The sequence below is a fragment of the Bombus fervidus genome, chromosome 16 (genome assembly GCF_041682495.2).
Source record: "Bombus fervidus isolate BK054 chromosome 16, iyBomFerv1, whole genome shotgun sequence".
NCBI lineage: Eukaryota > Metazoa > Arthropoda > Insecta > Hymenoptera > Apidae > Bombus > Bombus fervidus.
The window spans coordinates 7,639,994-7,652,220 of record NC_091532.1 but is presented as its reverse complement, the minus strand read 5'-3'; the positions used below and the strand labels follow the sequence as shown (position 1 = coordinate 7,652,220).

The following is a 12,227-nucleotide window of genomic DNA, read 5'->3' as shown; positions in this document are numbered from 1 at the left end:
ACGAACGTCCGAAATAATTTATGAGGCAACCCATAGAGAGCTCGTGCCGCGTCAGTTGCGAAACGTTTGCTTTACTTTTGATAAGAGCAGCATTCCTTTTATCGTGATAGAGGAAAAGATATAAATGGATTAGCAACGATCTTTTTTTTCGGAAGGATTTTCCGGTGAATACGAAATTATTTCTATTTCTTTGAATAATTCTCCATCCTCTTCTTTATTTCTAATTGCGGATATTTATACGTATGATGTTAAGAATCTTTAATATATTTTAATATCTAACTTTTATTATTTAATATTTAATATATCTACTGATTCGATATCGAATAAGGAATCAATATAACATCGCACGAGATGCTGAGAGCATTGATTGGTCGATGCTGTAGTCATCGTATGTATCACTATCGCTAATATATTTCTTATCGCTTCTATATTGATCGTGCTAGAAGTTACCGTGACTCATTGCTTCGAATACAACAGATCTAAAATATATCTCATCTTGAAATATGACTCATATCAGTAGAATCACACTACTGAAAGTATCTGATTCATTAATAAAAAAATTCTGTCATTGTCATTTGAGTGTTACCGAATCGAATGTTCTTCCCGGTTGCGAGTGTCTTACGGGGAATAATCTTCTTTTCTATAGCATAGCGGATATTTAAAACTGATTTAAAACTGATCTATCATCTCTGTTGGTTTTCAGACGTATAACATGGACGCTCAAGTCGGAGAATCGTCGGCATGCGCGACGGCATTACTCTGCGGAGTTAAAGCCAATTACGAGACTGTTGGCCTGGACTCCTCTGCACGCTTTGAGAACTGTTATTCCAGTTTTGATGCCCGTGTACCGTCCCTTATCAATTGGGCGCAGGAACAGGGTGAGTAAATACACGAACGTCAACAACTAATGCAAAGGATTATGTGCAATCGCACCCCATTCGCTCCGATCAATTGCAACTTAATTGGTAGCATCGTTTACCTTGACAATTGATGTTTTCTGAAATGTTTCCTTTTGTTTCTCTTGTTTTATAAAATCATGCATTTTGCCCGTTTAAAACTGCCAGACTTTATCATGAAATGAAAATCGCTGTGAACAATAATTCCTATTTAAATTGTTCTTTGCAAAAAGTAAATATTTATACCCTTTTATCTTAAATAAATTATATTTTATCTTAAACAAACGACTACACTTATCAGTAAATCTAATTCGAACATGATTCACATCAACAGATGCCAATTAATACTTGTTTCAATTACTACTTACGATTCCCTTATCTGACAAACACGTTTGAGATTGATTGATTAACTATGTTAGATAAACGATAAAAGTCGTTTATAAGTTAATCTACAAATTCACAGTCAAGTTTAACGAAAGCCTTGAATAACCAAGAACGCGATCAGAAACACTGTTTTAATGACATAATTAGCATTAGTTTGCATGGGCGAAGTTGCGTAATCAAACGGTGCAATTCGGTTAATGAATTTTGGTTAAGATGTGCTGTTGAGTTATTACGCCGTCGATGAAGCAATACCATAGACTTCAATTCATGTTGCCAACCTGTGAAACAGAGCGAAAAAAGGCGAAAGAACAATGGTCAGCATTCAGCGGCATGATCGACGATTCTATGCGCGGAATTACGAAATGTTTGGACGCTTACCTCGACAGGGATGTACCTGAATATCCGTGTGTTTCGAATCTTTTATATTTCCATGAGCTTAAAAGATTGTTGCGTCCGGAATTCATAGAAATTACAGGCTTACAACTACCTACAAACGCTTTGATGTTGTAATTATCGTTTATTATACGATTACAAAATTTTTACGTTATTTTACAATTGCAAAGTTTTCGCCTTTTCGATGCTTTCCGCCGTTGGCTCTACGCAAAACGTATAAAATTAAACTGTTAATATGAATCCGAGCAAAATTATCACGACAGTAGCGAGGTCATAAGATTCGAGTGTTATTTTTTCACGTGCCATTCTGTGCCAAATATCCCCGGGACGAAAAGCGAATTTTCGAGCATAAATTCTGGCCATGTGCAATTCGGACTGCTCGTAGAATAGAGTTCAGGTAACAATGAAACGAGCTCGAATTTGAACGTTACAAGCACCGGCTGTTTTAAATGAAAAAAAAAAAAAAAAAAGAATACCCGGAATGTTTCTACAATTCGTTGTATGAGTCTGAAATCACGAATAAAATACCAGGCACATTTATTAATGAAATAACGGACGCTCGATTGCAAGTATAGCGAAAATGTCTACGCGAAAAATTCGAATACCGTATTTTTCTGAATTCTTTATGAATTAAAAGCCTCTGCAGGCAGAATATAATTTTTCTAAATGGCCAAACCGACGAAGATTGTTCTAATTTCGAGGCCGGACGAAATCAAACTTTTGTACGAATTCAAAGTCCCCATTTCCACGTTTTCGCCAAAATTCGCTCGGTTTTAGGTCGATGGTACAGAGTGCAGCCTTCGACTGCGATATCTATCGAAATCATCGGGTATCGGCGTAAGCTACGATGCCCATTGGATTGTCTGGTTATAACCTGGCCTCATTAGAATGGTATCGAGCAATTAACAGAATTTCTCTGGCGCACATGCACGAATATTAAGAGGTGCTAGGGGATGTTACCGCGATCGTCATATTGCGCCACGTTCGAACCTCATTGTCACCGATATAGAACAGTTCTTTTATCCAATCATGATTTTCTAATTTCCCTCCGTCAGACATTGTTGTTTAAATTTGTAATTTTATAGTACAATTGCGAAGAATATGTTTATTTTATATGGAGCAAATGTCTACGGCCTCAATGACGTTTATTAGACGCAACGATGTTTATTAGACGCATTTTGTACTTGCCGCATGTCAAGAATACATTTCGAACTGATCGATGATTTTAATTTCTAATAGGGACATGTTCGATTTCATCATAGTCCTTTGTCTAGTCCTGTGGTGAATAGCAACTGCGCTGCTGACGTGTTTCTAATATTGTTGTACTCTGTGGATCGATTCTCTCTTAGTTGTAAAATTTCAAACTTTCCTGCAGCATTCAAGCATTTTTCAAAACTAGGACGAAACGAAATCAGGAGTCGTAGAAGCGTACAAATTTCAATATTTATGATTTTGTTATGTTTCATGTGTCATACGTCATGTTTCATAAATATGATAAATCACGTAAATATATTTTAAAGTTCGCTCACGTATATGAAATTTTATAATTTTGACCTTCTTCTGCAAATTGAATATCATACTTAATTGCTCACTCTTGAACGCGTATTGTGGTTAGAATAATGATTTCACGTTTTTTAATAACCTAAAGTGTCTCGGAAAATAACTCGGTGGGTGTTTTATAATTAACGAGCTATTATCTGCAGAGTTATCGCGTATAATTTAAAATAATTAATTTTGAAGTAGCACATAAATAGAGGACGTAAATATTAAATGAAATTTCACGAATAAAATAAAGCTCTCAGAGTGAGTAGCGTAATTAACAGATGCGTATAAATAATCACTTATTCGATTTGGGTTAACATCATACGATTGTGTAGTATACCATTTCATGCAATGACATTAATGACAATAATTTTACGCCGATAACTGATAACACAAAACCTGTACCTGAATAGAGAATATTAGGCAAATTTAATGTATTAAACTATGCGTACAACTATACACGAAACATAGGTATACCAATGTAATACAATAGGTGCAATGTAATAATGCAAGAAATAAATTTATAGTTCCCTTTAATATAAATTTACACAACTGTTGTACTTCGTTAATACGCAATATTCAAAATAAACTTCACAATACACATATTCATATATATACATATAACCCATATCGAATTCCAAAGAACAGCCAACAATCCAAAGCAAAAACCAACAATTTTGCAATACCAAATATGCTTCTTTCGTCCTTTATGGGATCTTGGCAGAATATACATATATGTTTAAATGTTTATAAATAAAAATCTCCAAAGCAAATCTCTTGTCCTATAAAAAATTTAAATAAATCACACGATAAAATATTTGTACGTTAATCCTAACTGCAGACGCGATAATACCCGGTGTTGCATAATAAATGTATTTTGGTTTGCTTAAATTATTTTAAAATCATAAAACATTCAACGACCGTTTATATATTGTTTTGTTTAAAAGCTTTTAATCGATCCATTATACTCTTGGACGGTCTGATCCTTCTCTAAAATAACGTTTTACTTCCTAAAAGCGTCATGTACAGCGGCGTACATAAAGGAACGGATAGTTTGTCTTTAAAAACCTTCTATCTAGAAAACGGTATTTATTATAAAACAAGGTAATAGCGATGGTTCAGGTAGCTTCTGCACGATGCTTTCATGAAAGATAGGTAAAGTGACAACAACCGATTAAGCTAGTTTTAGCAAGTGAACCATCCTGACTCCGTCGGAGCAGTTTCTCCGCGGCTAAACCAGCCGCTGCGAAAACAATGGGCTTATGTACCATGTAACAAGGCTGCACACGGTCATGTACATCGAGAGCAGTAATAAACACGTCGCATATAGCCGAGCTGGTACGTCTGACTGCGCCTACGTTACGAGCATGAAAGCGCAAGCTGCCTTAGCTCGATCATTAAGATGAATTGCCTCGTTGATTAATCGCGTGCCGTTTGCCGTTGACACGCTTCCCCGCCTTGCTAGCACAACACGGTCTCGCTTTCTGGCCCCTTTACCGCCGCAATTTGTCAATTTACAATTATTGTTTGCACATTCGATCGCATCTAACGCATACGCGATATCGCCAGCATTATGCAAACAGACGAAGATGAGCCAGGCAAGCTTTTATGCTGTATCTACTATTTAGAGTTTAGAGAGTCGATCGACAAGTTCGAGAACCAGGAAACGAGATTATTACAAGATCGCTACCGATAAATCTTCGACGATCTTTAAACTGTCGAGGATGAGAGACAGATAGATTTAACGGTTTAAGAAATTAATCAAAGAATATTCATTTCTTTCGCTAGGCTATGCTTTGAATGATAGGTAATGTACGAGAATCTCGGACTTAACATAGCTCTGATTTAATATCGTTACCTAAACCGTGCTCATGAAAACTTAACAATCAATCTTCCTTACCTTTTTCCGGTCTAACTTTACTTGAATTTCACTTTCACTGTTTCTGAATTGATACCGATATATTATGCATACTCGTAGAATTTGAGTGAAAGACACTTGATGAGAAGTTTGCTAAAGGAACGACAAACTATAAGAAACTTTGGAGGTGAAGTGTTTTACAAAGTTTCAGTGATTCGTTATTCATGCTATCATATTTGGTGAATTATGGGAATTTGATGTATCTTCGAAGAAAAAGTCGCGCGCCAAAAAGACGTAAAAAGACGTAAATCGGGACTTAGAGAATTACAATAGAATATATCAAGCTTCTTATAAACTATACCATCAAATCGAATTATCTTTCAATCGCAATTATTGTACTCTTCGTTTTGCCAATTGCATCGAATCGAAAGTCTATTTCGGCGGCAATTTTCACGCGTGAACATCGCGCATACCGTCCAACAAGATTCTCGCCTGGCAAAAAAAAAAAAAAAAAGAAAAAATGGAATTTCTGGTGACATCGATATCTCGTTAATTAACCCGCATTCGGGCTCCGCGGCGAGAGCGAATTGCAAGGGAAAATAGCTTTATTGACGGATCCAAGAGCGGGTCGAAGTCACGACAAATAATTAGCGCGAAATTAATTGAATCGATTATGCATTCGTTAAATGGAATATCGATTTTAGTAGCGGGCACTTTTATTCGTAACGCGAACAGACGGACAGGAGTGAAATTTTGCGGCAGAAGTTCCACGGCATTCAAACGGAGGTTCCTAGGCCGAAATTTGCAAATTCATCCGACGAGTTTCCGGTGATGAGAGCCAATCGTCGAATGAACTTTATCTAATGGCGACTGGCTAACTCCTGCGTCCTCTCTGTTCAATAATTCATTCTATTATCGCACATCGACATCGAACGAACAACGCCTCGCCGGTCGAGAGACGTATTTGATTTCGAGGATATCGAGACAAATTTTATCACCTGGAAAGAGTTCTGATCTTCCTTCGACCACGAACTTTAGTCTATCGCGAACGTCTCGACGTTTCTGTTCTTCGTGGTTTATTCGTGTCGTTTCAGGTTTCTCGAAGAAGTCTCGGTAGAAGACTCTCCCTCCCTTCTTCCCTCGCGTGGCTTTTCATCTTCCCAACGGGTTTTCTTGCGACATTATCTTTCGCGGTGAAAGTGTGCCGCTCCATCTGTGAAATTGTTCTTTATGGGTCCCGAAGAAAAGGGAGATTGAAGAAGAAGTCGTGAAACGGTAAAAACATCGAGCGAAAAGGGCCTTAATGGAAAGCCTCGATACGTCATGTGATTGTAAATGAGATTGTGCTAGGAATCGCCGCGAGAAATTCGTCGTTCGTTTTCTAAAACCGTAATATTTTTTAATCAAAACGTATCGACGCAGAGAAAATAAAATCGTGAGTAATTACCATTTAATTGTATGTATACATACATTCTTTCTTTGAGTATTTGTAATAATAAAACATCATCAAGGATGAAACTATTATTTGTTTAAATGAATTTTGATAAATTATATAAATTAAGATTTAACGACGAGCGCAACATTACCTCACAAGCGCAATTGTTGTTTCAATAAGTTTAATATCGTATGAAAGGCACAATTATCGTCTTTAAAATATTTTTTGTTTTATGTCGATGTACGGCTTTTCCCTTCTGAGATATCGTCGCTTGAAGAAAAGCATACTTTTGTACTATTGTACATACTTTATTACGTCTCTCATCCTTGCAGCAATGGATTTCTACATTTACATACTTTCTAGCTACTCTACGTGCCAGTCAGCAACAGACGCTGAATCTACGTCTTCTTTTCTCTAGTGCTATTTACGCGTATCAGGAAAATATAGGTCACGAAAAATCTCGGCCACTCTCCCTTCACGTTTTAACATCACATTTTAATATGCAATCTTGAGAACGTGTCGAGACGTCGACTTGAAAGAAGTCTGATATATTGATATAGATAAATTGATATAGATTCGCACTAGACTCCGTTAATATTGTTTGCCAAACTTTTATCGATAAATATTCTGTATGTTTTCATTTTATTTCTGTTGTATTTTCACTCGCATTTGTTACGATATATTTTTCAGTACGCAACTTTCTCAAGAGATGTATCGTAATGCAGAAAATTCAAGATATGTTTCCCGAGCGAAATACAGAGAGAGGCAACTCATTTCTGGTAGTCGAAGTATGTTCGACAAAGCTGTTTCCCTGGTTATACCGCTTTCGTTCTTAGTCGACCGCCTAGCAAATCCTTGAAATCCCTATTATTTCAAATATTCGAAAACGCTTTCGTATTGTGAAATTGTTTCTTACCAACCGGCCTAGCGTGAAATGCAAGATTTGCTTTAAGAGGAAAGTGAAACCTATATTCGACAGTGTATTCCACTCGTACACGGGAATTTCCACCTGAAGGAATCTCATCGTTGCTTTATTTTAATTTGCATACAAACGTTCCTCTGCCAGTGTTTATATGTAAATTACGCTTTATCTTATCGCCATCGCGTCGCTGATACCCGCCTCGAAAGCGCTCTGCATTTGATACTTCCTCCTCCTTTTCCAGCAGCAACACGTTCGACGTGGGAGAAATGACGCTTGTATCGCTGCTTAGATGCTTTTTTTCCTCCGTTGAATCGTATCTTTCCCTTTGGGATTGTAGATTCCAAAGAGATAAAGAGAACATAACAATGAAAAAGAGGACAGTTGCTGAGATGAAATTACATATATGCTTTCAAGGGATTAAGAAAATAATTTAATTAATAATAACAATTTAGGAAATTCTATTTTCTCCTTGGGAAATTTCTGTATACAGTCGCGATTCGTGATATTTTCTTGAATTTGTAATTTTTGAGAATGAATGCACGATCGAAATTCGTAGAAGAAATACAGAGAATTTGTTATTTTTATTATTTTGTTCGATATTTTCATGTTTGGGTGATTTAGTAGGAAATGTTGGCGGGGTAAAAACGTTCATTACCAACGGCGTTAATTACAGCAAGAGCTGGGAAAGGTGTACGGTTTTAACAGTTTCTTTCGAGTAGCGCCGTCGTGCCATTAATTGCAAGAGATAAGCAGACAAAACGTTCCTTTTAAACGATCCGCGCTCCACGTTTCATTTCCTGATAATTGTTGTACGGCGACTTCAACGATTAAGAACGGGTCAGTCTCAAAATACGAGGATACCTCCAGAATTCCTCTGGTTTCGTACATTTTTCCACTGGCTTGGCCAACGTCACGCCAGTTCACGGTAATGGAATGAGAGGCAAGCGGAAATTGCTTAGGTAAAAGAAACGAATGTAGCGTTTTGGGAAAGTTCAAATTACAAGGGAAAAAAAACAGGACGAAAAACAAGAACCGAAAGTACCGTCCGGGTCGAACAAATTAAGTTGCCAGCGTTCGCCGGTCACAAACAATCTCCGAACTTAATATCCTACCACGCGTTTAAACTTCCTTCCCTCGATTTTCTCTGAACAAGGAACGCGGTCTCGAAAAAAAAAGAATATTTCTCCGTTTAGTGCGAAACGGGAAGCCTTTAAAAATGAATCAGGCCAAGATTGCAGAGGAACTTCGTGGTTTCTCTCGAGCGAACATTCTTGCACGAGAAATTATCGAGGAACCACCGACAATTTGCATAGACTTTGGAAAATTCTATTCGGTCGATCGACCGAGATTAAATCGGATATGCTGTCTGAAAACTTTTCTTCGTTTACTATGGATACTGCAGCTATCGGCTTCCAGAAGTAATCGTTTCATTCATTATGCTAAATCATAATTGAAGACGCAGATGCCAAGATCAAAGGATCAAGAGCGAAGCTTTGACGAAGGGCCGTGTATCGACGTACTCGGGCCGAATTAACATTCGATCCGTTCCAACGTCAGCCCACTTAACGTAATTGCTAATCCCGCGAGAAACATAGATCTCCGCGTGTCAACTTAATCCGTTAACCCATCCTATGGGTACGCAGGGGCACGAGATGGAAGCAAATGCCAGAGACTTTCGTTGAGTTCGCTAAGAAGATCCTGCGAATATCCGCTTAATTAAAATACGATCCAGAGTGGCTCACGACAATGCTACTGCAGTGACGAATCGTTGGAATTCATTTGCAACCACATTTTCCTGAATCGACGAAAAAGTCGTCGGCCCCAATGTCTTTTGTTAGTTGTTTCTTCCCTATTCCCTAATCGAATCATTACCTTGCCTATATTTTTCTTCCCCGTAACAAAAGCAAATTCTAATTACTAGAGGAAGCTTGTCCAATGAATACTTTTAGTGTTTGCGTATCGTGGAAATGGGAATAGCAAACGTTTACGGCAAGTGTTACTAATTGCCAAGTACCTGTAACACTCGGGAACTCAACTACCTGTACCAGACATACACAGCAAATTCTTCTTCTCACAAAGACATACAAAAGCGCCTGAATATACAACACCATAAATTATTAGAACGTAATACTTAAAGAAGCCTTGAAAGCCGCAAATCCCACGTTATACAAACTTCCTCGTACAAACAATCGTTGTTGCGTCAAACTTATTCGATCCCTGTTAAACCCGATCCCATGCAAATACACTTACGTCAACGAGAACTATCCGCTTCGTCCTATGGAAACTTGTTTTGCCGTCGCACGATGCAATATTACGAGCGTTAATTGTTTCTCACTAGCTCTCGTCAGGAATTTGCCACAGCGGAACGAACGAGAGCGTGTGTAGATGCGACGCCATCAAGTCGACCGCGACGTTTTGCAAACGAGCCGTAACGCAGCGATACAATTCGGTGGTGACGATTTGCACGAAGCGAGTAACACATGGCAAGATTTCTCTTTAACGGTGTTTTCTATGCTTCTAGGTAAATCGACGGGACTGGTTACGACCACGAGGGTGACACACGCTACACCAGCGGCCCTTTACGCTCACGCAGCCAGCCGTTACTGGGAGGACGATGGCAAGGTGCCACCTGCTGCACGGACCTCTTGCAAGGACATCGCGCGTCAGCTGCTCGAGGACGAACCTGGTCGTAACATCAATGTACGAAATTATATATTTTGACTTAAACCTGGAAAGTTTCTGCGGGCTTGGTTCGTTGATTCATCCGGATTCGACATTTCTTCTTCTATGGTCTCTGTCGTAGTTCGTGGTCGAATACGTGCGAAGATTTCCCGATGGAACCGCTGGTCGCGTGGAATCCATCTTGCTATCGTGATTCGACGTGATTCGACAGATCGAATCAGTTCGGATTCGAAGAAACGCTTCTCTGGAAATTTCTATCGTGCGCTTTCTTTCTCTCTTATTTTCTCTCCCTCTCTACCTTCTTTTATAGAAAGAGTCTAGGTAGGGATGATGGGACGAGCGTGACGTGTAATCGTTCCCAACTTGCACGCCGCTCCGGGATCTTTTTATCGATAAGGATTAAACTCGGAGTACTTTTGGAAAGATTTCGATTTGTTTCGAAGAGCGCTGCATGATTTTTAACGTTTTCGTGATTACTTTTTCGAAATCACTCAAATTATGCTTTTAAATATTTCTGATATGATAAAATATAGAGAAGATACTTAAACGTTCGGATACTCTGTATCTTGATCGGTTGTTGAACTCGTTTAACTTCGATTACCATTTAATCGTAATTTAATAATTAACGAACAGTAAACAGTGCGAAATTGAAAGTTTCGCGAGATAGGTATTTAAATGTACGCAGTGAATTATTCAAAGTACTCGTGTACGTACCGAACATGGTATTTAACAAATTTCCGTCAAGTAAAAGTCTATATCGATAAAAATGTAATCGGATTAAACTTTTCTCTTAATTAAACTTACAAATTACATGCTCGTTATAACATACTAACATAATTCGAACATTTAAATCATCGAAATAATGGAACGAATTTTTCTTTCCTATATTCCCTGATATTAACACGATATTTTTAATTCGATTTTTTGTACATTTTTTGCACATGGATGCGGAATTGAAAGGAATTAATTCATTAACGTAATGCTTGCTGTCGAAATCCATTTTACGGACAAAAATCCTGATTATCCTTATTGAAAGCAGGCGCGGCACGTGAATCAGTAACCTGAAAATTTTTAATATCTTGCATTATATCGGTTTAGAATGCGCCGGCTGGAAATATATGTCGGTAAACAATTTCCTGTATTCGCCCGTCGGTGCACGAACTACTCTACGCTTCGAAATATTCGACAGAGGGAAGAAACGCTAAAAATCCCAGATTAAAGTGGCTATCGTTGCGGGAAAAGAGATTTCGGAACCGACAACGCGGACTTTCCATCCCGCGATTTATCGACGACGCTTTACACGGCACGTCCTTCCGATGTAACATCCCTGTGGAAAAAAAGGGTAAAACTTATCGAATCGCACAAGTGCACCTAGCCAATCCAGAAACTGATTTCTGGGCAGCAAAATAACTCGGCCACAGTGACAAATTTTCCCACCGCTCGAACCATAGTGTACAAATTCGCGTCGTTTGATTTCGTGAAGCAAACATTTTCTAGAAGTTAACGCTGCGTTTCATTCGTGACGCTAATTCTTTTCAAATAAGAATCATAGGTTCGACAAAAATTTCTAACGGGTTTTTCAGAACAATTTTATCTACCTAAAAATATTTTGTAAAGTTAACTGTAACGCAAAGATAATTTTTGAACAGCAACAATTTGCGTGTTGTGCGATAACTTTGAATTCCCTTTGAAAATTCAATTCCCTCAAATTTTGCATATCTTCGAATTCATGTACACTTGCACGAGTAATACCGGGAATGAGATTATCACGTGCGAGTTACTCCTTTGTTAGAAACTTGACGTAGAGACTGAAAATGTGATTAGAAGAGGAGAACACAACTTAACTCGATGAGCAGTCAAAGTACAATAAAACTATTTTATTTAGCAAGTACAACAACGTACCTACACGAGCGACGCAGCTTCTAACAAGATTCCGTTGAATTCTGGAAATATATTTCGTAAAATAAAACATCACTTAACGTGCAGAATAATTAAAGAACGACAAACGTATTTTAGTTCGAAAGGTGTACCACTGTATTCGGTTAATTCTAGCAGCTTCTCGTTTCATCCAATGCTGGAAATTTTGATGGAACAGTGAAAAGTTCACGGCGTTGC

General features: G+C 38.2%; 1 protein-coding gene across 1 annotated transcript in view; it reads left to right on the top strand.

Moving 5' to 3' along the window:
- LOC139995922 (alkaline phosphatase-like) overlaps window positions 1–12,227 on the top strand; it is a 234,210-nt gene that overhangs the window by 161,032 nt on the left and 60,951 nt on the right. Inside the window, exons 3-4 of the mRNA XM_072019865.1 lie at window positions 704–878; window positions 9,952–10,130. Of these exons, the coding sequence (XP_071875966.1) occupies window positions 704–878; window positions 9,952–10,130 (354 nt within the window). The remainder of the gene's footprint in view (window positions 1–703; window positions 879–9,951; window positions 10,131–12,227) is intronic.